The 26,565-nt window shown below is 44.1% G+C and overlaps 1 protein-coding gene and 1 non-coding gene across 4 annotated transcripts in view; one reads left to right on the top strand and one right to left on the bottom strand.

The window, feature by feature from the left end:
* Positions 1-25,484, bottom strand: part of trim3b (tripartite motif containing 3b) — a 30,478-nt gene extending 4,994 nt beyond the window's left edge. For 2 of the 3 annotated variants that reach the window (XM_041951871.1, XM_041951873.1), the window contains exons 1-10: positions 9,707-9,840; positions 6,092-6,267; positions 3,819-3,948; positions 3,076-3,186; positions 2,750-2,901; positions 2,243-2,423; positions 1,997-2,098; positions 1,720-1,818; positions 1,068-1,220; positions 417-795 (exon numbers count right to left, since the gene is read on the bottom strand). In XM_041951871.1, coding sequence (XP_041807805.1) covers positions 417-795; positions 1,068-1,220; positions 1,720-1,818; positions 1,997-2,098; positions 2,243-2,423; positions 2,750-2,901; positions 3,076-3,186; positions 3,819-3,948; positions 6,092-6,237 — 1,453 coding nt within the window. In that variant the 5' untranslated portion in view covers positions 6,238-6,267; positions 9,707-9,840. Of the gene's footprint in view, positions 1-416; positions 796-1,067; positions 1,221-1,719; positions 1,819-1,996; positions 2,099-2,242; positions 2,424-2,749; positions 2,902-3,075; positions 3,187-3,818; positions 3,949-6,091; positions 6,268-9,706; positions 9,841-23,676; positions 23,804-25,298 lie in introns of those variants that run through there. The other variant, XM_041951872.1, reaches the window with a different exon arrangement.
* Positions 24,566-24,637, top strand: trnaw-cca. Its single transcript has one exon. It is a non-coding gene; the product is annotated as a tRNA-Trp (tRNA).
* Positions 25,485-26,565: the final 1,081 nt, after the last annotated feature.

Raw genomic sequence — 26,565 nt, 5'->3', positions numbered from 1 at the left:
CACTCAGTAAATGGGCCATTTGATGTTTTAATCCATGTCTCAGTGTGTAATGCTTTTCCTCAGAGGCTCATACCAGCGGTTTTGGACTAAAAATAGCCTATCCTGTGCAGTGATGCTGATTATTTTTCAAAGCATAACTTAAGTTTTTGGAGTGTGGCACCTTCATTTGTTTGAAAAAGTTACATTATCATGCATGGCAGGGACATTTTAATGCAAGTACACAACATACAAGTTGCTGTTCATTCTCAGACGTCACTCTAAAAACTTGCTGCATGTGAAGAGTATTCTTGATTTGTAGTTAACTGTATAAAACATGCAAAAACAATCAATAGGCTGTCTTTATGGAGGGCATTTCCTGCTATGATAAGGTCTACATAGTACTTGGTTTGACAGGAACAATGTATTGATTTTCTTACCCACTCTGTAGATGAGCTCATCCTCGATGGGATTCTCCTTTTTCTTGGTGGTGCTGTACATGCTGGAAGGCCGCCGCACCGCTTTCTGCCGTATGTGGCCCCCCGTCCCACTGGGAGACTTCACCCTCCTCTTCACGTCATCTGGAGATTGCGGCACATCCGAGGGCTTGACCGCCCGCAGGCGGAACGGGCTGCCGCGTATCGGCTGGCCGTAGAGCATCAGGGCGAAAGAGTACTCTCCCTCAGTGCGTATCGTGTAGCCCACCTCATAAGTCCCATTCTTATTGTCTGCTATCTCTGGCTCCGCTGCGCGGCTCCCATCAGCAGATGTTATCTCTGCCTTTAAAATAGCATTTCCTGTTCGCACCAACTCCCCATCCTGCAGACAGAGGTCACTGATTCAATTTCTGACCAAAATAAGTCTCTTATTGTTCAAGCAATATGCACATGGTTGCAGCCTCTGAGGCAGCACTTTCTACAGACACACCACAAGCTCGTACAGATTTGTTTTTGATAATAATAATCCCTGTTAATTGCCTTTATGATCACCACAAAATGACTGACTTCTTGCAAGAGCGCAACAGGATAAAAACAGCACGAAATGTGAATTTGAATAAAAACCAAACAGAAACAGAAATTCAAAGACAGTACTTTGTCCTTTGTTGTCACAGTAATTGTGTGGTGCTGCCCAGTTGCTGCGTGGCGGAGGCCCTCTCCTGTGGCGACGGAGGTGTGAGCCACAGCGGCTGTGGTGAGGAGAACACCCAGGTTCTGGATGGAGCGTCGCAGACCTTCAGTCTCCACCTGGAGCAGACAGAAGAAAAGCTATGTTATTTTTCACTGCAGAATCCCTTATTGCTCTCTGATGTTTAATTTCCATGGTTGAGTCCATGTGATTTATGGCGACGACAAAATAATCCCAAAAAGTTATAATGAACTTAAAAATAACTGTGTGCTACCCGCTGGTGAAGAAAGTCAAGCATCGATCTAAAGACTATGGAGGATGTTTTTCTCAGGACTGAGTTGGCGGAGAATATTAGACTTAAAGTTGTCAAGTGGCCAAAAATACAGAGCAATGAGGTAACAACTAACATGTAGACAGAACATTAAGGCTGTATCGATGAGGATCTTTTGGAAAGTTTCAAAACTGCTTAATACAGCTTTAATGTCTATGTTCTACAGAGTTATTATTTTTTTCTTACAGTGATCGACTGAGAAAGGAGCGCAATACTTTGACCATGCAGGGATGTCAGTCATACCACCATAATGGAAATCAAGAGCAGAGAAGTGGATCAGTGGATACCTGACAGTCCAGGTGTGCATTCTGATGTGGTCTCTCTGGGAAGTCATGTCTGGCCAGCGCTGTTACCCGCTCACTCATCTGCTTCTGAACCAGCAGCACCTACACTTGCAAGACACACATATTGCATCCTAAGTCATTTATTTAAAAAAAAAAATTCAGCTACTTTAAAAGAGCTCACAACCTGCTACACTGCTGCAACACATCGGATTGCTGATTCCCATCTGCCTTGTAACCTGTTTGTTCGCTTGCTTGTACGAATTACAATCTGCCAGCCCACCTCAGTAGCACTCCCGTGGCTGAGAGCCTGCTCCGTGAAGCTGCAGCTGCTCTGGATGTGTTCCTTTCCCTGGAGGAGAGCCGAAAGCTGTGCCTGCAGGACCTGCACTCAGGTAGGTGGAAGAAAAAGGGACACAAAAAAGCAAGAAGGGGAGGAGAGAGGAAGAATGGAGAAGTCAAAGTTGTTAAGTCAGCAGGCTGAAGTGTGTTCACATGTGGCAGGTCATGTTCGACAAACATAACTAACCTTCTGCTTAGTGCTGCAGATGTTCTCCAGGTCTGTGATGAGGGCTGTCTTGCGCTGATGCAGCGCCCGTTCCAGCTCTTCAAACGTACTGGTAATCTCTGCTACCGCCTCGGTCTTCCTTTCATTCAGCTGGCGAGAGATCTCACTCACCAGCTCGATGGCTGCGGTCAGCTGAGGGAGCCTGCAAGATGACACGATGTGAAAATTGTCTCCGAAAATTGCAGAACTGAAACTAAAAGGAAGCAAAAGTCTTAAAAAAACATTAAAATGAAAAACACAACTGTGATCATACAATAAAACCAACATAAAACTGAACATTCTTATGAAGAACTAGCCATAAAGCTAGAAAAAATAAATTATTCTTTCATGAAAATGGGTTTTTGCCACTTTACTCTAGGCCACCGTGGTTTCACATGACAGATGTCAAATCTGGGCCACATACTTAATCTTAAACACCTGATGTGAATGAAATATCCTGAAAGCTTTATCAAAGCGTCAGGTCCCCACCTGCTGTGTATGGCATCCAGCTGTGTCTTCAGCACGGCCTTGTGCTGCTCTACGACGTCCCGCAGAGGAACAGTCACATGTTCCCGGTGCTCGCCCTCCGTGCAGTCCAAACACATGGCTGTCTCACACGACTCGCAGTAGAACTCCATCACCTGCAGAGGGAGACAAACCAAGTAAAAAAAAACTTGCTCTCACTCCTGCTGGGTTGTGCAGGAGATGAGGAAATTTAAGACTCAGTTGCTTTCACACTGTTTATTGCTAAAAACAAAAGAGGCAGTTTTGGTGCGGCGATGACTGGACTGAAGCGTCACAAAAGGGTTTCCCACCTTGCCCTCGTGGTTTGGGCAGCAGAGGGGCTTCCCCGCAGCTGCAGCGCTGACCGACTCCAGGACACTGCAGGCCTCAGGCCGTGAGCACTCCGGGTCTCGCTGAAGGACCTGGTCAAAAACATTTTAAACTTCATTAGGCTGTTTTTCAGTGAGCAAGTTTCAATAATATTTTCTTTTTCGGAGGAAAAGGGAGAGAGAGAGGAATGACATGGAACAAAGGTCTCCGCCCAGGATCAAGTCAAACTGGGGACATTGCAGTAACAACATATGGTATGTGCCCTAACCTACATGCCCCTTGATGCTTTTCTCTTTGTCTGCATTTCCTTGTAGTCTGTTGTTGACTTCATTCTCTTCATGACACGAACACACATTGTTGTACTTCTGTCCATTTGAGCACCCTCCATTCAATACATTCATTCCCTTTACCCCAGTGCTAACCTTAATCATCACCCTCACATGCCCTATGGAAACCATGCAATCCTGCATTTAAAATAAACCCTAAAAGAGGCCCTTGACTGTCCAGAATGACCTCATTCTAAAAAAATGTCCTCCCTCTGATCACCATGAGCGCACAGGATCATGCACAGACCCTGCGTCCCATTTCGTTCAGTACTGGCTGTAATTGTTTTAAACAATCTTTGCTTTGTTGTTAACCCCATAGCTGCTTTCATCTGCTGTTTGTCATTCGCTCCATGCAATTTGTGCCTGACTTCAAGTAAACAAGTGGCAGCAAGTCAAACCTCCATGAGATTAGTGATGAAGAAGTTGTTCTGCAGAGCGCAAACTCCTTTCTCCGGCAGGATGGACGTCTGCCGACACACCGGACACGAGAGCGTCAGAGACTCCGGGGGAATGTAGTTCTGGAGACAACTGGAGGGAGGGAGTGAACGAATGAAGAATGTAAGAATTAGAGTAGAAAATCAACACGAGCATTTGCACTGTTATGTTTGTAATTATTAGTCACATTCAATTTGCCAATGCAGCAGAGATAGAAGGAGAGGAAGATGCTACACACAGAGAGAGAGAGTGCTGTCACCTTATCACCATAATTGAGAGACAGTGCCTAAATAGTGCTCCTGTCACAACAAATAGGGTAAAAGTGTGAATCCAAGTCAATTTGCAGGACCCGCAGCCTCAGGAGAAAACACACTCTCTCTCACACTCTCTTTGAGGAAGGGAATCTCTGGCAAACTGGTCTGCCTAACACAGATGCAAAGAGACAGAAAACTTTAGGCAGAATGGACGTTTGCGTGCAGCATGTTTGTTTATATTTCTGCATGTTTGTTGGATTTGGATCCCGGCAGCGATCACACATCTAACCCATCGGCCCCTAAAGGCTGAGGATGCTGTGCAAGTTCGGCTGCCCTTAGGAGGAAACCTATTTAACATTGGACACCTTCAAGCGAAAAACCAAACACACAGTCAGCAAAGTTCAGCTGCAATATGCAGAATACGTCGCACTCCTGGCCTGCGGCCCGGCTGCCGTCCAGCACGTGATGTACGACTGTTTTTCTCCAGCTCCTGTTATCATTAAATTGGTTGCTAATGCTGCAAGAAACCTGGGGTCAGTGTCGAGGATAAGTCCCTGTTGCCGTACTCAAGGATGTCTGGCAGCTGCCTGGGCTGCATGCTAACACCGTCCTCTTTAATTTATGACACTGCAAACCTTGGTAAACTGCAGTCGCGAGCCTTTGATAACAACAGAGGGCTTTAACAAAAGTCTCTGTCTACCTACCGCTGTGTCAACACCTCTGAAACGCTCTGAGGCCTGGATAAATTACTGTTGCTTTGTCAAGACACACAACCAGCCGGGGACCGCAGGCTCCAACAGCTATGTGGTGAAAAGTGCTGTGACAGGACCACAGCTAATCATTATTCCCACTGTCACATCTGTCAACTACTGAATACTTGTTGCTAAGGCTGCACGATATAGATATAAAAAAAAGCATATGGGGGTTATTTTGACAGATACCACAATTGCGATATGCTTCGCGATCAGTGGGAACAATCATATTTGGATCTGAAATTTCATTTTCACACAAAAAAATGTGTTGGGGGTGTGTTTCAAACAAACATGTTTTCGTATATCTGGAGAACACCATTAGGATATTAAGAAGTAGTCGTACAGTTAATCTGCATGCCCAAAGATGATCACAGGAAGAGGAAAAGGGGAGCAAAATTTAAAAAAAGATACAATGTCATCAAACAGACTGGGCCCAGTGTGGGTTTGCCAGCCCTAAACCCCCTAAATCTACATCAACCCATCCAGCATTAAAACATCTGTCTGGCAACATCACGTATAGCTCCAGACAAAAATCTGTGCACCTCAGCAGGGCTCCAGATCACATGCCGTCCAGTTAAACCGGGGATTAAACGTGCCCTCCGGTGGGCAAATGCCCCTCGCGCTGCATGGAAAAAGGCTTTATCCCATCTGTGTGGCTATTCAAAACTATTCCATAAATATTTGTTTGATCACAGGTTTAGAAGTAAACCAGTCTGAAACATAATCCCGGCTATCCTCTGCACCTCCCTCATTCTCCATCCTCCCACCCTGTGCTTGGCTCGGCACAGGAAGGTCCCAGTAAGTACCTCCTGAGGGGGTGTCATCTTTCTGAGGAATTGTAGATTGAGGCGTTGTGATTGTGTCTCCCAACAATGAGCCTTTTCTCAGACCGCAGTCCCTGATGCTGAGGAATGCACTTATCCCAGTGGAGTCGAAGGAGAAGTGCTCTGAGCTGTTTAATTGCGGGTAAGGATTTGCAATAGACGAGGTTCCTCTATTTGAGGACATGTAAATATGGCAAGAATTCTTCTGTCATAGGATGGGAGGATAAGTGCTTGTAGATAAATGGTAAAAAGTGCTGTTCCATCTTCTTTGCATGGGAAGAAGAAGCTACGTGCAGCAGATGGCATGCAGAGATGTGGGTTTGTGTCAGGTTTAGCTTGAGGGGGGTGTAGGTAATTAGGACTTACGCCAGTTGTCAGTGAAGTAGCGAGCACAAACGTTACTTACCTCTCACAGAAGGTGTGCAGACAGGGCAGGACCTTGGGGTTACGGTAGTGATCCAGACAGATACTGCAGACCAGAAACTGCTTGTCTATCTGACGCACCACAGGGCTGGTACTCCCGGCCTCACGCTTCGCCATGGCAGAGGACATTTAACGCCACAAACAATGACAGCAGATAACCTGCAGGGAGACAAAGATAAAGTCATGAATATTTGCCAATATTTTGGCAATAAAAGTGTCACTTTCAGGGTGCTGAAGCTCAGCAAACTTATCACAGGAGGTACCAGGAGCTGAAGTTAACAAAGCTGTTTAATTCCTTGATTAGTACAAAAATGTGTCCATTGTTGTGGTGTTATTTCTGGGTTAATACCAGATAAAAGCCAGCTGAATGAGAACTGTGTGAAATAGAAGCATGCAACAATCCTGCGTGTGCAGACAGCAGCAGATGTAGACAAACCAGTATGGCCATGTGCCTGGCTTTTGATTTAACATCTCACCGAACACCACAGAGGGAACATAAAAGAGGAGCTTTCGACAACCCCGACTCCAGAAAAGTTCTGACACTGTGTAAAACTTTTCTAAGAACAGGATGCAATCATTTGTAATTGAACTGTGTTTACAGACAGCAGTTTTACAAAGTGTCCCTGAGCCCATGTATTAATCTACTTTATACAAGCATGTGTTCACAAAGTGGTGAAACTCACTCCACCCTTGCTTATGAGCGACTGAGCCTTTCCAGGATGCTTCTTTCTTACCCAATCATGATACTATCACCTGTTGCAAATCAACCTGTTTACCTGTGGAATGTTCCAAACAGGTGTTTTTAGAGCATTCCACCACTTCCCCAGCCTTTTGTTGCTCCTGTCCCAACTCGTTTAAAACATGTTGCTGCCATCAAATTCAAAATAAGCAGATATTTACAAAAATCAATAAAACAGATGAGGTGATTCATTAAATATATTCTTTGTACTGTTTTCAAGGATTAGTAACTTATTTATGTTTTACACACCATCCCAGCTCTTTTGTAAAGGGGCTTATACTATAAATCCTGACCTCACAGGCACATAAAAACATACTTTGAAATACATCTAGAATACCAATTTGAACTGGCAGCAAAACTGTGTGAGGTGACCAGAACAGAGGAGCCCCCCTATGCATTACACAATCTCATCCGTTATGGAAATCCAGCTGCAAGGTATGGATATTCTGCCTAGCAACACAAACCACAGCCGTTTCCAGCGTGGCCCACTTTCACATTCATCAGTGCAAGTCTGAACACATATGGCATAATAACAACAGCGGTGTGTTAAAGATGCTTATGCAGCACGTTCTCATTGCTATGCACCGAGTGTGAAAATGAAGCAGGGAAGCTTGGGTGTTGTCTACGGGAAAAACATCCAGTGTGAATCCAAAAATGTGCACATGCCCTTTGCAACAATGAGGTGTTACCGATGAAAGTGACAAGAAGCCATGACAACGTGCATTTGTCAGAGAACAGTTTCACCTGACTTGACCTACAGCTTGAAATTGTCATGTTTGTTAAACACCCTGAGTGCCATTTTTATCTCCATGTTGCTAACTGGCTGCAGCGATGTGGACGAGCCACATTTTCTCAGTAGGTCAACACATGTATTATTCATGTCTCAGACACAGACGTGCACTCATACGCTCATACAAATTGCAGGGATGAGCGAACAGCAGCATGTGTCTCAAACAAACATGCCTGGCCTTAAGATATACTGTAGTTATGAACATCACACAATCAACGACAAGGACACACACACATGTGTGCAAAGAAAAAAAACACACACACAAACACACACACACCAATAATCATCAACCCCCACCAGACTCTCCCCCTGTCTGCACATCTGTCACTGCTGGATCTAATACAGCACTCAATCCCCTACGTTCCATCTCTGCTCACGTCCTATTGTTAGTTTTGCCCACACGCACACACACACACACACACACGCACACACACAGAGGATCCAATGACACACAATCTCTAGATCTCCAGACTGGGAGGGTACAGGTCACTTCTTAAGCTGTCAACCATGAGAACGACATGTCACATTCACTCTGGTCAGGGACACGCAGGGTGTCTCACGGAAATGATTACCGGTAAGTAGCTTATGTTTTGTCTAAATCTAAATATGCATTGTTCTCTAAAAACCCTACGCTCGGAACTGGCACTTCAAGAGCATCCAGTCGTCTCTGCTGAATTCAGATGAAAAGAGGCTTGAACGTCTCTCGATAGAACGTGGAACTAAAGAGGGATCAGCCACAGGATGTGCTGTATACTTCAGTGAGGTTCTCACACTCCTCTGTCATTCTCTTTCTGCACTAGACCACACAACGATACTAATATCATCTGTAATGACGTCTGTCTAAATTTAGACATGTGTATTAGTGGGTAGGCGAGGAGGCAATGACAGTGAAACTAAAATAAGACCGGGGGACTGCTGGAGAATGAAGAGCCTGGTGTCACCAAGTGGAAATTGAGTCAATCTCAAGGTGCAATACTTAAAGTTTAACATTTGAACTTAGTTTAGCTGATGCATGAAAGAACTTGTAGAAAGCTCCTCACTACTCTTTACTATCAAGCTGATGGACACGTAACACGTGACGGTCATGCATGCCTGCACATGAGTGGGCGGGTACTCCTGTGCACGTTTGCAGACTGGCCGTGTTTTGAAATGGCCCCAACTTCGTTCATGCCCACTTTAACTCCGAAGTAGGCCACGATGCTTAGTTCTAAGGCTCTAAAGCAACCATGACCAGCTAACTTGACAGACTTTGCGAGTTAAAAAATAAAAAGTGAGCAGAGACACGCAGATTCAGAAATTGGCCTCTGCAGTTAAAGGCAGCGGGGTGGGATAAAGCCGAGCCCAGGCAGGACTGCAGGAAGCTTCAAAAAAATTATTAATGAGAGGACACGTCCTGCAGAGAGCTGTCAGCTAATACCATCAAAATGAAATGTGTCATACTTCTGCTGCCCATTATATGCGCAGTAATAGCAGCTGTAGTGCTGCCGGTGACCTTAGCCTGACTAATTCTCCAAACTCTCAGGATTACACTGTTTGTATGTGTAACTAATTGTTTGTGTGTGTGTGTGTTTTTAAGTGCATGCGTGCGGGATGTTTGTGTGTGACAACAAGCTAACACCCGTGGAGTTAACACACAAAGAGTCTATTCAGTGCTGCCTTTGCTGAATACAAAAGCAACAGTTTTCTTTGTCTCCTTCTGCACTGAAACCTCTGCTGTTGCTTTGCTGTACAATAGGATCCTCGCAGCTAATGTGTACCTCCCCAAACACCCGTGTGGAGATGAGGTGAGGTGGAAAAGAAAAAATGGGAGTAGGCACGACAGGAAATTAAACGACCTCTTCCCAGTTCAACAGGAGGGAAGAGAGATGGACAGCTTAAGAGGAAAAGGAGGGAATACAGTAAAAGTACAAGCCCTTCTGCTCTCTGCTCTCCTTCATGCACCGACGCAGCACCAATGAATATGTGCTGACAGCTCGGACAAACACACAAACTCACACACTCCTCTCTGGTAACAGCTGATACCGTGGAGTCACACATGCACACAGAGAGTTGACAGAAAAGCTACCTACTGTCAGAAGTGTGGAGGGGACCAGTCTAGAAGGCACCATGGCAGCTCTGTGCTAAGTCAGTGTAACACTGAAGAATCAGCTCACACCCTGACTCACACATGCACGCCCACTCCACCCCCCTCGTCTCCCCCGTCAACCCTGCTGACCACTCTTCCTTTTCCTTTTTCCTTCTCTGGCTTTTCCTTTTACTGTGCATCACACACACACACACACACACACACACACAGACACACACACACACTGAAAAAGGCTGAACAGGGATGACAACAGAGGGCAGGACTGTAAATTTAAAGTCCCTCCTACTGTCAGTGCTGTTTACAAGCGTGAGCTGACTGGGTACCCTCCTACTGCCGTGCTCTGATTGGCCGGGAAACTTAAACTAGCAGGGACGAGGGATTGCATCATAGGCCAACTATTCGTGCTGGCCAGAGGGGAGTGAGAGGTAGAGACTGGAACAGACAACAAAAAGAAAAGTCCAACTGTCAAGGCTGGAAAGACAACAGTCTTGAATGCAGGAACATATTGAACATAAGGCCTCAATCTGCTGTTTGATTATTTAACTTGTGTAATCTCGTGCGCACTCAAAACTATGCCGATTAGCTCCTAATAATGAGAAAGCAGAAACAGCAGCTGACGGTTGATGATCATCTAAACATTTGGATCATCTGGCCTCCAGTTATAGTTATGAAGGAATACGTCATTACTTTGCCCGACAAGTACATACACACACACACACACACACACACACACACACACACACACACACACACGCAGGGCAGCCAAACAAAACACAGAGTTATATAATTCATGATGTCACCTTTAAAAAAAAGACTTCAAATGAGGATTTGGAACATATGCCTCTCCGTCTAGCATTATAGTATCAAATTACACATATGCTGGGATTAAGAAAGGCCCTTAATACTGAAAAGGGGATTATGATTTTGAAATTCAAGTAAAATATCTTGTCACAGGATGATTTTGCGCCAAATCCCTTAAACGCGCCGTCTGTACGGGGTGGTCAGAGTTTCATCTGGAGCGGAAGGTGACCATTCTCAGACAAAAACATCAATCCGCAGTTAATCTGCGTGGATTGAGTCCAGCCATCCCTCCCCCCGGCCCTCGCATCGGGCTCTGCTCCCTCGCTCCACGCCCACGCACACCTTTCCAAAAATCCCATCATCCTGAACTCCCGGGCCAGACTGCTGGGGTGGGTGGGACAGGAAGTAGAGGATAAGAGGATCAAAATACCGCTCAGAGAACGACATATCATTAGCTGTCTGCAGCAAATTTATTCAGGGCTCGCCCATACAGAGTACTGAGTATGTTGCTGCAGCCTCTCAACCACGTCCATTGATTCTAGTAGGAGCCGCTGTGGTGGTGAATCTTTTTAGTCCTGTAAAATCACAATATCTGATGTTTTTTCTGTCCAAACTCTGTCTCAAACACACTGCCGCTGGATAGAACAATCTATAGACGGCTTGTGTTCATGCACCACAGTAAGTAATTAGAGAGAGGGTCTCTGTCATGACCGATATACCAAATGCTGCAGTCCGGTGTGGGCAGCCCTTTGAAGAAGACTGTTGTCATCCCCGCAGTGAGGGCTCCACAGCATTATTGGTTTACCGCGGCGCTTTCTGCTGAAACAACAGTTCTATCAGAATATACGACTCCTGCAGTTACTAAACGAGAGGAAGATGAACCACTAGTGGCCTCCCAAAGAGACCACATAATAGAACGGGAGAACTGTTTGCACCAAAAGACTACAGATAATCAGAAAGTAGAATGTAATTGTAAGTGTTTCTTCACATATTTTTAAATATTAGATGGTTTATACTCCAGATACATGTGGTCCATATCAAACTGCGGAGTTAAATGGTAGAAACAAACACATCGCGGCAGCCTGCTCTTGTGCAACATCAACAACCAGAAGAAACCGTTCTGCCCCAGGGTCAGTAAGAAGTGCAACAATAACAGTAATGATAGTAATGACAGCGGCGTCCTCCAAGATATTCCGCAAGCAGATCCACACCCACTTCAGGCGTTTTTTTGTTTTTTTTTTGCCTTGTGGAAGTCACACGACAAATAATGTGAGCGTGAGTAACGAGGGTTAAGGGTGCCGCTGTGCTTGATTGCAGCCAACAATGCGGCAGCGCTCGGTGCTGCACACCTGATGCCTTGTTTTTTCATTATTTATTTTTGCTTGAGTTTTATACAGAATGCAGTGCCCTCATGCCTCTGCCTGCCGTGCTCTGAAACCTCATGACACAGACAAAGTGAACCCGGAAAGATGCGGAGGAGGAGAGGAAGGTGGAGAGGAAAAGAACTCAAGAAGAAGATGAGAAAGGAAAGTGGCGAAGAGGACGAGGAAGAGGGGACTCACAGATACTGTACAGTACATTCACGCGCCGAACGGCGAGAAGGTTCTTGTGTAACAGAGCGTGATCCTGATATCTTGGGGCTACCATGACGGTGCTGGAGTCTGACAGCTCCGGGCCTGACACCATCGCTCACACACACACACACACACACACACACACACACACACACACACACAGAGTCAGTCATCTGTTTCAATCTGAGTCACACTATAGCCCATCTCCTCCTTTCCTCCTCAGCTGCTTAAGTTACATCTGTATACATATACAAATGCACACACCCAATTAATTTCCTCAAAAACATACAAACACAAGAATGCACACTCAGAGCTAATCGATGGCGTATGAAGCCTGCGCAACCCTTGTTAGTATGCTCGGTGAGCCTCCATCCTCCTGCACGGTCCAGTCTTAAGCCTCCACATACATATACTTCTATATATAGAGCTATCAGTTCTCATCCTCTTCACACCACTGGCAGGCACGTGCTCTGAGCTGCACACACAGTGCGAAAAAGCGCAGGGAACCTCAGATGACCAGCATAGTAATGACTCAGAAACACTGGAGAAGGATGCACATGCTGCACATATCCATGAGCCTGTCCCTTGTTCCTCTCTCCAACACACGTAACGCACATACTACACATCTGACATTTATTTTTACACCCATTCATGAGCGCTTTCTACAGCATTAGCGTCCCAAAGCATCGCCATCATATCCTCGGGCCTATTGTGCCGTTTAATTGTTGCCAGCATGTGTGATTATATGTTAAGAATGGATTTAGAAGAAGAACGGCAGCATAATTACTAATAAGGTTTGGATTTTAAAAAGGAAATGATCAGCATGTGTTGCTAATATTCTGTATAAATATGCAAATGCATCATAAAGACACATTATAGGGTAGATATTTGAGACTGTGCACACACAAGCAAGAGTCTGTTATTGACAGCTCATAGTAAAACACAGGTCTCCTGTGCACGCAAATCGCCGATTGATTGATGGGTTGAAAGGAAAACTCTGACGCTTCCTCTCAAATGCTGTGGCAGCTACCCAGCTGTCTTTAGACCACAGCTGGCCTCAGGGAAAGCAGGTGTATGAGCGTAAATTGGGTGCCAAGTGCTCCAGTTCCCACAAATGTCCTTTTCTTTCTTAAGTTAAAAGTATCAAGATCACAGCAACAAAAAATCGGTGTAGTCATGTAAGGATGAGTAAAACTAAGCAGTAAAAGTGTCTCACAGAGGTAATTAAGTCTAATACTAACACTTAAGTCACCCCTAAAATAAACCACATCTATGACCACAGCAGCCATAAAACTCATTTCATCTCCCCTCATTTCCACTCTGTTGTGAGCAGAACTTCATCAAGAGATTCTTGACATGAATAACATCAAGGCATCAGAACAGCAGCTCAACTCCACTGAGCCTTGAGAAATAGATACACGAGCAGCTCAGATAGGGAGATACAGGCTCACTTCGCAGCCCTTCAAGTGCACAATGCCGAGCCAGTGTGAGCACACTCTCGCAGCTAGTCACAACCACATGATGTCGGACCAAATTTGGAGGAAAAAAAGTGCAATCTCTTGTCTCTCTGCCCTCATTTGTACTGAGTTATGAATATCAAACACTTGACATTGACATTCATTATTCTTGCATGTGTTCTACACTGAACATCAACAGAATTTGCATGGGCAGTTATAAGCAGTATAAGTAGGAGAGCTAAACAGATTATATAATCCATGTTTTTAAGTGTGTATTCGAATATTTTGCAGTTTAATTCAGTCAAAGGGAATATTACATGACGCACAGATTCTTCACCCTCTTTTTTATCCTCCCCGACCCTCTCCCTCTCCCAGCAGAGAGAATTATTTCAGTGAAAGAGGAGCATGTGCCACGGGGTAGAGGAGCTGATCCTGAAATAATTTGTTTCTTTAAATAACTGAGGCAATAGATGCCTTGAGCTAAACATATATTAACATAAACAGCTCCGTGCCACATGGCGTAATAGGACGCCGACCACAATGATGTTTCAGGTGGGCTGCAGTTTAACAGGCCTTCCGTCATCCATCCAGGTACGTGGGAAGTTGAGATGTTTGACACCATCTGGATGCTTTTAGAAAAAAAAAAGGTCAAAAACATGGTTTATGTAACAGCCAAATATTCCGAAAACAAGCACAGCAATCACAACAGAAGAATATAAGCACTTCACCATGGGCGTTTCACTCAAATGCCCCTCTCATCATAGAAACACACACACCAAAATCCAACCTGATGACGGATGTCAGAGATAGAATATAGTGTTTTAAGTAACATAATCTGGAGTTTTGGGTTTTCTTGCTCTGTGGTTGGAAGGAGCAGAAAAGCCTGCCTCAGTCTGCTAGTCTGCTAGTCCGCTAGTTTTTTTCCCCTCATGCTGCTCATTTTAATCAGACATGAAGAAACCTGTCATCGAATCCTGAATGTGCATTACAGCTCAGATTCCTAACAGGGTGGAAATTCATTTACTTAAGGGGATTAGAAATTCCATCATTTGTTCGTCATGCTGATAGGTCAGCGGATTCATGATTTGTGCGGCTGTCAACCTCTGCACATAAAGTAGGAGGCCTAAACCACGATCCCGGTGGACAAAATAACAGAAACTTCTTCCGATATAATGCAATCCAGACCGATGAGGCCTCAACATGGCCAGAGAACTGAAACTACACACTAAAGGCTTCACAATGGTTGTGTTTTTGCAGGACTGGATTGTACAAGTGCTCCTTCTACCTCAAAAAACACTTTTTGTGATGCCATATTCAAAGCCGCTTGTCTTAGAATTGCGGCTTTGATGGCAGAGTAGAAAACATTACGCAGACATTCGTCATGTGTAGTCCTCTGGCACGGATGATGCAGTGGATGACAAATGTCGAGGAGTGTTACCTTCTCTTCACTGTCCTCACACAGCGGGACTGACTGACATAAGCGCAGCTAAAATTATCAGCTCGCCCGATCTGAGCCAAGCTGGCCAGGAATGTGTCACAGGAACTGCCTGTATCAACATATTAACACACGGCTCACACTCCAGCATGCAAGCACACACGAAAACGCGCAGACACACAGGTGCACACAGCTCGTTGCCACAGGAGCGTGTCGGTGGGAGGAAAAAATGAACGCACAGGGAAGAAATCGGGATTTCCCCATGTACAGATACTGGCAGAGTTCAGTTAGAGGGCTTCAGATATCAAATCTGTTGCTTTTCTCTTTTGCCTTGCTGCACCTACAGCATGGTGACAAGGTTTATTTTCATTTACAGAGGTTTGATTAAAGCTGATTACAAGAGGCGCTACAGTTTTAATTTGATCCCAGAATAGCGTTCAGACTCTAAGTGCTCCAACACATCACCCTTAATTTACCATAAATGGTAACCTTCTTTGCCCTGTGGATTTCTAAATATGTTGCTTACTTAGCTTAGCGTCAAGCTACAATCTGGCATCTTTACATGTTTTAACATGTTCATCAATATGCACTGTCCCATTCAAATAAATATATAAATAAATATCTGAAAATCTAAAAAGTTCTCTCACCTTCAGTCTTAGGAAAGAGTGCTATAGAGCGGGAGAGCTCAGTTTTATTGTATTTTTCATACTAACACAAACATTGAGTGCAAATGCTACCTGACACACACACAATGCTTATATGAGGGAGCGTGTGTCCTTGAAGAAGTAATGAACCAACACACGACTGGTTCAAGGATTACTATCAAGACAGTGAACACAGGAACATCAATAGTGCAGTGTTGTAACAGGCCAGTGAGTGTAACTAATCTATCCTTCAGCTGTATTTAGAACAATAGCCACACCGCTCCTCTGTAACACACAGTGAAACACCAGTGCTACATAATGCCGATTGGTATGCTGAGCATCTTCTTCTTTGGGCCTTTTGATCATGGCTCATCATGAGGAAAAGCATCAATACGCAAAGCTCTGTATCTCCATAAAGGTCAGAATTGCGAGCCTAGATGGAAAACAAGTGGCTGCCTCCCCGATGAAGCAACATGCCATGTCCAAATGACCAGAGATGCTAATTTCTTGCAAATGTCTCTCAAATATGACACGAATGTGAAAAATGAGAAGAGCACAGATGGTTAAAATAAGAAGGAAAACATGTGGAATTACCTGAAAATAACCCGAGGCCATGAGTTTGCACATAGAATGATGTGGTATATCATAAGACATGTGCATTTAGCCCTTTCCAATGGCCTGTATTTAGATTTATAGTTTTTGTTATTGTAACACTGGTCCGCAAAGCAATTAATAAAATGCATAACTGAATTTAGAAATGGACCAAACTGGGTTAAATAAGAGTGTTTTATTGCTGATGTTGTATGAAATGTTCAAGAAATGGCACAATATGGCCAGTGCTATTACTGAGGCCCCCTGAGGGATCCATCTAAATATATCCAACATGACATGACTGCATCTCTGAGCTCAGTCTCTAAGCTTTCACCACATGCCGCCCCCCCCCCCCCCCCCCCCCCCCCAAAGCTGAAAATGCTTTGAAAAACGTAAATTCCCACAGCCAACGTGCAAACATGCACTTACACATTTTACTCCACACATAAATACTATGCATTTGTGCACATCTAATCATATGCAGACACATATTTTGTAACCAAACATAGGACAAGACAAGTGACGGTGAAGTCAGACTGTTTTTCATGCCAGAGAAAGAAGTTTGTGCTAAAATGTACAAATTCTTCACAAACTATTATAAACTATAAAAACAATACACATAGAAATTGAGACCATAACATAGAACAAGTAGGCCAGTAATCACTACAGTACACTACCATTCAGACAGCTAAACACAGTGATTATACTGTCAGTCTACATTTGGTATCTGTAGGCAAATTAACAAACTGAGTGATGTGAATTTGGCATGGTGTCAGAAAATCTGGAATTGGATGTATGGAAAAGAAACAATATAAACTAATATAAGATAAAAAGTCATTAAAGCTTTATCAGCCATCACAGCTTTTACAGCAGAGGGTAATAACAATTATTCTGACCGGACTCTCAAGGAATTCCCAGCTGAGGCCGCTACATCCCTCAGAGGAACTCCTCTAGCTTTTATACTTAACTCAGGCTTTCTCTTCTTCAGACTTCACAAAGTTAAAACTTAATGAGTTTGAGCTGCACTTGTTTGATACTGTGTACTACCCCAACTTCCCCCAACCCCTACCTCTGATGGGCTCACATCAAAGCAGCATTAATATATATATATATATATATATATATAGTCCTTGATATATATATATATATATAAACTTGCACAAATATTTGCTTGACCATGCAGAGTGGAGGTGCAATTCTGTTGCTGTTACCCATGGCAACACAATCACCTTAGAGCTGAACAAGTCTGCAGGGAGGATGAAGAGTGCGGCGCACCTTCACACACAAACACACACACGCAGGTTACAACTGTCACAACTAACAGGGCTATTTCTGCTGACGTCATGTAATTTGCGATGGTGCCAAGTGCCAAAGTGCCCTCTTGTTCATTTACAGAAAGATGTAACATACAGTATGTGTGTGTGTCACAAGACAGGCCATTTGAATGCAACATCTGAAATTGCACAAAGGCTTTCATAGAGCACACAATTGGCAATGTGCATCAAGAGAGCTAATAATCCAAGAATAGCAACAGATGTCTGACAATGACAACATCAGCGCCTTAACGGGATCAAGCCAGAAAGGTGTGCAGTATATGACAGCTATGACACAAATGGGGCAGGAAATCCAATAGTTAGAGTATTGGCGGGCACTCAGTCAATCATTTGGTGTGTGGTTAAGTTTACATCCCTCCTCGCCTGACTCCCACCCCTCCCATGCAGCTCCGGTGACATTCCTCCCATGCCAGCTGGACATTCCAGTCTCCACTTCCCCCCACAGAGACCACAGAGGTGCCCCTGGATCACTATTTAAAAAAAAAAAAAAAGTCCTTGATCAACATCGCAGTCTTTCTGCACATACGTGTATGGGTGCACATACCTCACGCACCCGCACGCAATCTCCAGTGTCTTGTCGAAGTTCTATTCAAAACACATGCTTGAGGACAAAGTCAGGCTCTGCTCTCATCATCTACTGTATGTTGGCAGATTATAGCATGAGACCAGAGTGTGGAACTGGTGAAAGATGAGGTTTAAACCTTCTGAGGCCCACTTTACTGACTGAGTAAAGGCAAACAGTCATGCTTTAAGCCTGTCTGTGCATTACTGATACTATCCAAGGAGTTCTGACAGGTTGCACTGGGACAGACAGGTTGTACACATTCTCAATCCATGCCATGCATATAATCTGAAATAATGAAAATCACCAAACCTATGTATCAAAGGAGGTTTTCACCTGACTGTGATGGTGTGGAATAGCATTTTTTACCTATAAAGTGCGGTGTAAAAAAAAAACATGCTGCATCAAGCCACAAATTATTATTTCAAGTGTGCCCCAATCTCCCCATCACCACACCACCCATCCAGCACAGATGGCTGCAGCCTATCTCTCCACTCATCTATAATCACAGTCAGGTCAGCCTCACAGAGGGTGTCTCTCACATACACGCACACACACACACACACACACACACACACACACACACACACACACAAAAACATTTTCAGGTTATGCTGCACAGTGCAAACCCATCACAGGCCAGCAAATGGCCTGCGGCATTAGTTTGCATACAGACAACATAGGGTGTATGCGTCCACCAGCGAGAGGGGAGGGAAGACAGGAGAGAGGGATGGAGTGGAGAGCGGGAGACGTGAGAGGAGGAGAGGCTTGCACCTTCCGTCAAGGGGAGAAGGGTGTGAGATGGGAATAGTGGAGGATGGAGGAATGAGCGCTGGCACACAGCGGGGATGGCATGAAAGAGCGAGGATGGGAGGAAGTCTCGGAGAGAGAGGTTTACTTACAGCAGGTTCCTGACAGCCGAGAGAGAGGTACGGGGAAGTTTCAGCGCGCTCTCCTCCACAGGGAGCGATATCCATCCACAAAACACGACATCGCCAAAGGAAAGAGCACCTCACACAGAGAGTGTAGGGAGGGAGGCAGGAACAGGGCGTGTGTGTGTGTGTGTGTGTATGAGAGCAATCTGGATCTGGCTTTAACGCATGAATGTGTGTGCTAGAGGGAGGGAAAGCGACTGAGAGAGAGAGAGAGAGAGAGAGAGAGAGACAGAGAGAGAGAGAGGCTGTTAAGAGGCAAGAGATACAGAAAGATTGTACAAGCTGACTGGCTGATGTGAAAATGGGAGGGGATTGGATTGACCAATAGTGTAACAGATGAGTAGAGTGACGGGGAGATGGCAACAAAGAGACAGAGATTTTTTTTTTTCCTGCCCTCACTCTTACCTCTCCTGTCTCCTCTCTCTCTTTTTTTTTTTTATTATTACATGTGTACAAGAAGAATGAGAAAAGCTCAGACTGCCAAACAGAAAACTGGTGATGCTTTATAAGAGAGAATTAGTGTGATAAAAAGAAAAGGCAACCTGGTCCGTCACTCTTTCTCCCCTCCTCTCACACACACAGTGTAGGTGCAGCGGTTACTGATAGGAGGAACAAGAGAGGTAAATCACCAAAGCCTGCTGAGAACTCTAAAAATTTACGGTTGGAGAGAGCAACAAACGTGGTGATCGGCTTAAAAGAGGGGATGCAATGGCTGATGGATTGGTGTAAAAAGAAAGGGAGACAGAGGGAAAGTGAGAAGTGAGTGACAGAGAATGAACTGAGAAAGTCAATGGCTGTTTAAGGACACAAGGTTCAAGTTCAAGGATGAATAACAATGTTGATGCAGCTTTTTTTTTATGTTTGTGTCTATCATTTAGAGCTGGGGAGGTAAAGAGGAAACAGTGTATGGACAGTGGAGACATGAGCACCATCCTCCTTGCAAGTGCATGTGTGTGGCGTGCCTGTGTGTGCATGCGCGTGGGGGTGGAGACCGAACCATCTTCCCAGGATTTTGCTGCGGGAGCACCATGTTGCCATGGAGACTGCATCCAGTGCAGCAGAGCACGCAGATGGCTGCTCTCCCTCTCTCCCTCTGAAACAGTCCAGTTTGCTTCTCATCCCTGACCAGCAAATCATAAAAGCTGGTCTCTGTGCAGGTTTAGAAAACCCTCCAGGTACAGACAAGCTTTTGACTCAGCATCAGGCAACTATTTTCTGACAGAGGAAAGGCTTATTCATCTGCTGTGTTTTCAAGAAACTGCAAGAAGATCACTCACCAAACCAGGATCATCTAATATATTTAAACATGTCGCATTTATATAACACACCAACTGTGCCACTGCATATGCATTAGGTGGAAAAGCTCTTCTTTATTTAAGGCACATTTGACTACCGGTGTTCAGACCAATCATCGTATGCGTCTTCATTGCAGCTCATGTAAAGTGTATAAGGTCTGCATTTAAATGCAGACTGTGTGGACAATACCATTATGTGACGGCCGCAGCATGAAGGTGATGCAAACACGCTGTGGTTTGATCGATGTCTCTATACTGGTGGTCCTGCTGACCATTTCTCAGCATGCTGTTCTCAGATTAACTGTCCAGGTGGACTTGCTTTTATTTCATGACAGGATATTTTGAAAATCAATATGCAGAGAGTCACAGTGAATCCAGGTTTATTTCGGTTAACTTCTGTTGACTCTCTATGCATGTTTAAAACTCTCCTCAGCCTTAATCTTTCCTTTGCAGCACAAACTCAGCAGGAACTTGACTTAAAATTTTGTCAATTTAACAATGCATAAAGCAGAACCCAAAAACAACACATTTAACGATAATCGCTTAGAATATTATTATGAAACATCTTATAGTTGTAAAAATATATAGTTTCACAATTTCTACACACACATGCAGCAGAAAATATGCATATGCAAGAGATAAAACTATAATACAGCCGATGCATGCAAAATGATTTTATCTCAAGTCATTTTTATCCCGTTTTCTTGAAAGTCTAAGTATGCCTGAAGTATCACTGAAAATAAATGTTGATGCTGTATAGCCATAAATGAAATACTGTATGAAAGCCCCTCATCAGCACTTAACTGGGTTTCATATCTTGCCTCTACATGGTATATAAATAAAATGATGCTACTATTAATAGATTTTGGTCTGTGTATTCACCAATGAATAGTCAGACTGAATAAAGGCAAACAGTCATGCTTTAAGCCTGTCTGTGCATTACTGATACTATCCAAGGAGTTCTGACAGGTTGCACTGGGACAGACAGGTACACATTGCTCAATCCATGCCATGCATATAATCTGAAATAAGGAAAATCACCAAACCTATGTACCAAAGGAGGTTTTCGCCTGACTGTGATGGTGTGGAATGGCATTTTTTACCTATAGAGTGTGGTATAGCATATCAAATTATAGATAGACAGACTAGACAGACTCCAGAATAGACAGACTTCAGAATTAAGGAATCCATTCTGGCGAACATTTGGCTCAGTGATTTGATGACATTCAGGACCGGGATTTGATCATTAGCTGCAAGCCGCTGCATTCATAAATTAATCTGTGTAGCTTGAAATGTGAAACTGGTGAGAAAAAAGTCTTGCATAATAAAGTTTTAATGTCCTTTGGCAAAAAAATAAAAAATCATATACAGTAGAATACATGTTAAATATGATGGTTTGTTTGTTTAAAGGTAGTCTGCTTAAGCTGATTGTCATACTGAAATAAGTGGAAAACAGTGTGGATCTAGGAGGTGGGCACTTGGTATAAATGGTTAGTATTATTAATAGAATGGTCAGCATAATGTGAAGTAATTTGCAGGTAAGTGGCTAAAAGTATATATAACTTGTCACAGTCCTTCACCTGTAGAGGCGCAGTCTTCACGTTCATGTTCACGTCTGCTCTAATGCAGAAGGCTTTAACATCGTGCCACCAGTGGCAGGAACAGTACGCTTTCTGTCCCAAAATCTCCACTCAGAAATCTTTTGTTGGCTGTGCTGCTTATGAGAGCGGACTAACTGGAAGATCATGTCTTAGATGGATTTCGGGCTTAACACTCGTGAATGTGGTCAGATGGGTATTAGTTGTGAGTGAATAGGTGAGGTGTGTTGGGGAGGCAGTATAAACTGGGTGCAGAAGACTTCTTATGTATGAATTTGACTCTTGAAATCAATTCAGGCTGCAACTACATTTTTCCATTTTTTAGTGAAGACATTTGAGTGTGAGTTTGGTCATATTTACCTCAGCAGTGTGTGTATTTTGAGTGTCTTTGGCATGGCTTATTATATCATTTCATCTACTTTTTAGTTCCCGTGAACCTGTTGCCTCCTAGTGTATTATCATTTAAATACATGCTGAATGTTTTCATATTTATTAGGAGGAATAGTTTGACTTTTCTCAGGTGGATGTTGAACAGTGGCTAAAGTAAATATTTAATAAACATGATTTGTCTTTTCTTTTTCTGAGCTCACAGATCTCATAGAAATCTCACCACTGAACTGCACCTTGGAGGTTCAGTTCCAGGAGCTGACTGTGCAACGAGCTGCTGTCTTAGTAAATCGGACACTGATTGCGGTCGCAAACTCAATGAAAAGCACAGTGCACTTTTGCGCAACGCCATTTCAGGCCCTGGGGCTTTCTTTCTGTTGTCCGTGACAAAACCAATGCACACAGACAGGCACACGCATCTTCCTGCTTACTGTTGAGCTCTCACCTGAAGCTTGAAGCTCAGCCAAACCAACCACAGATGATAACCCTGAAACATTACAGCCTGACCCCTGTCAACCCAATGAGATGGCAGAAGAGAACTGAGAGGGACATCACCATCTCTCTACCTGCTATATATTGTGATTGACAGAAAGGGAACCTGGCTTTGGTGTCATAAAAGCAACAGAATAATAAAACCGGATGAAGAGGACAGACATATTGACAGGATGAGAATCCGCTCACCTCGCCGGCAACAATGTGACATTTAGCCAGCTAATCAATGCGCCCTGCACTGCTGCGACTCCCTGACGTTAAAGCCCAGCTCATCAGTGTAGACAGAAAACAGCATGCATCCTAATCAGAGCGCCTACAGCTGGAGCAGGAGGGACGTTAATATCAGCCCTGAGCAGCTCTATTTTAAGGTGACTGGTGAATATAAGGAGTTTTAGGATACCTTGATGACGACAAACCATGTAATTTTGAGAGAACTGTAACAGTTATGAAAGGCACTCAGTTTCTTGATTGGTGGTTGGCCTGTTACCTTTATATCAGTGGTTCAAAACCTTTTTCCTCTATGATTGAGTAAAGTGACATATTTTATGGATATATCATATTATATTCAATGCATAACAATAACAGTACATATGAACTGATAAACTGTACAATTAAGCCAAATTGTGATGCAATAACTGCAGAACTTTTGTGCCAAATGAGCGATTTGGATTAATTTTGAGAAAGTTATTTCCTGTGAATATTGCCTCAAAGATGAGTTTTCCTGATATTGACCCCTAGTGGGGGTGGGGACCCTCAGGTTGGGGACCAGTGCTTTTACGCGATCAGGGCCAATCAGAAGCCGACGCAGAATGTGTGAGACAGAATTTTACATCTTTACTGGCACTTACTCATCCATTTTACCAGGAACAGGCTGGTCTCTGATGAAGCTGAGCAGATAAGTGCCCTAGATTCTCCAGATTCTCCTCGTCTTTCCCACGCAGGAAACAGCTGGGATTAACAGACAGACCTGCACACCTGAAAACATCAGATAGAGGAAGAAAATCAGCGCACATTTAGAACAGTGCAATGAATACACAAGGACTGTTCCGCTTTACAACAGATTCATTTACATCTAGTTCTTACTGGATTCAGACGGACCTTAAGCAACAACTTCAAATGCATTCTTCTACAGATTGCATTACTTCAGCCAAATTGAATAAGATATTAATTCACTTACAAATAGGCTACTTACATGTCTTAGAGGGCCAACTATTATTTATCATGGCTCCGCGCTCGATGGCAAAGCAGTAAGTAGGAAAAAATGCAAATCAGAAACCAAACAAGCTCTGTTCAATTGCACCATCTAGTGACTGGCTGGGGCCAAAGTCACCCGCAGCATCCTAACATGTAACCGGATGGAGCTGCAGGGACACGTACACCGTCACGCCGCGCGCGTTCGGTGGAGCGCTGTGATCTCACCTTTTTCATTCACCTTTTATCTGGAAATGAAGAGACGCGCGGGATCAGTGGAGTCAAATGTAAATGCGGCAACGAGTAAAACACTTTGCATCCGAAGACATCCATAAATGAAACATTTATAATGTTTTTTTTACAGTATCTGAGAAGCACACCGTGAAAGCGTCTCGTGTTGTATGCTCTGACAAGGACAGGTTTTGTGTGCGTAAAATCTTACGATGGCGAGGATAAACATGTCGTGCAAATATCCAAAACGACATACCATAGTAGAGAGAAATGGATGCGGGCACTTGAAAAATTGTCCCTAAATTCTATGTATAGGACCTCGTGGCGCAACGGTAGCGCGTCTGACTCCAGATCAGAAGGTTGCGTGTTCAAATCACGTCGGGGTCAAACCTTTGGTTGTTTGAATTGTATTGGGAAACAAATAAACAAATGTAGACGCGAAGGAACTGCAGTGTTTAATAACCCAGTGACAGATATACAAATACAAAAGATGTATCCTAAATCTCCACTCCACTCATCAACTTGTTTCTGTTTACAAGCTTCACACTTTTCCAAGCTCAATCAAACCCGGTCAATGTTAAATTCCAATCAAGGGCTGCCACTTTTGCCTCAGAGCAGTCACAGGTTCAGCATTCACACTCTCCTGACAGAAGTGTCTTGCAGAGACTTGGAGTCAGAAGAGTCGAGAACCCAAAAGGTGATTTCAGACACGACTTTGGAAACACACCTTGCATCGCGGGTGGACCCTTTTCACCGTTTTTCCCTGCGAGTTCAAATCTGATTACGGCTGGCACAGCGGATTAAGTTTACAGCACAAGCAACCAGTGCAGTGCCACACAGTGTGACCTTCTGTCATGATACCAAAGAGCAGGGAGCTGAATTCCAGCAGGCCTCTTTATTTCTTACCAACACAAATTCAGTGCTAAATGCTTTGAGGCCTATATGATAAAAACATGAAAATACATTACTTAGAGCAAGTTTACTACACTTGACAACATATTTCACAGCTGATCTGTTACTATTCATACTCGAAACAATATGAATTTACCTTTTCGGTCCAGCTGCCAGTTGCCACATTAAGAAATATCCAGGATTGTCACTGCACAGGCCTCTTTAAGCCTACTGACATTAGTTCTTGCTCCTTTCCCTTCTGTCTTTCGCTTGTCTTTAAAATTCTGGCCTCCTCGCTCCTGTCACATGCTCCCCTCTGCTCTCTGCTAAAACTCTTCCTCACAATAAAACTTGCAAGTCTCCCTCCCTCTCTTGCTCTCACTTGGTCCAAGTCCCACCCCCCACCTCACCTCACCTCCTTCCTCTTCTCTATTTATGCCCGTTTCTCATCTTTCACTGGGACACACACACACACACACACACTGAACGCACAGGCCCGATGAGAGACAGCAAGTCACCTCAAGTCCTCGGGAGTTGACTCACATGAGATGGTCCTCCTCCTCTATCACAATGGCCTGATTGTACTCTGGAGCTCTCGTTTTACATCAAGCAGGTCAGTCGCTACTGACGTTATCGCTCTGCTCCAAGTACCACACTGTTATCTCTGCTTGCGTACGAGGCCGCGCTTGCACATGAGCTTGCATGCTTATAGCCTCGAGAAAAGACCACATTTTCATTGTCACAGTCGTCCAATTCCATAAGAAAACGGCCCGTACTTTCCCCAAATTCCTTCTTTTATTCCATTCAGTGTGCATGTTGATCTGAAATGCTAGGCGACTGAAAATGTCGCCATTGAGCGCCCGCCAGCGGAAGGGTTGGACGTGGGAGGACAACAGAACAGTCAGAGAGGAGCCTGTATTGAGCAGTTTGTTCAAGAGAGTATTATTACACTGCGAGAGCTCAAATGAAACGGCTGTAAACAAACCCTGTTGCCACAGAAACACAGCTGAATGTCTCTTTCTTCTCTTTCTGTCCAAAATCTCTGCTACTGCTGAGCAGAGACGTCAGGGTGGCACAGTGGTGGAAGGACAGATCATCTGGAAGCCAAAGGGGGGCTGGCAAAACCCAGCCGGGGTCCACCAACAGTAATGTGTCCTACTTATGTAGTCTTGTCACTTGGAGTGTCGCTAGGAGTTTGCAATTTTAATGAAAATACCAAATTTAGCTATCTGCTTGCACTTTTCTTTGTAGTTGTCTCATTGTACATGTCTTAAAAGTCTTGAAAGCCTTAAAGTTGAAAGGCGAACTCCTCTGCTACCTGAACAACTGCCTTCCAGCCGAACTGACAGAGACAAGAAATAATAGATGAAGTGAAAGGCAAGTACTGGAAACTGAGCAGGCTTCACTAAGGAGGCGTTCAAGGA

This window comes from Chelmon rostratus, chromosome 14 (genome assembly GCF_017976325.1).
Source record: "Chelmon rostratus isolate fCheRos1 chromosome 14, fCheRos1.pri, whole genome shotgun sequence".
NCBI lineage: Eukaryota > Metazoa > Chordata > Actinopteri > Chaetodontiformes > Chaetodontidae > Chelmon > Chelmon rostratus.
The sequence above is the reverse complement of the archived record's forward strand: the minus strand, read 5'-3'. Positions and strand labels throughout refer to the sequence as shown.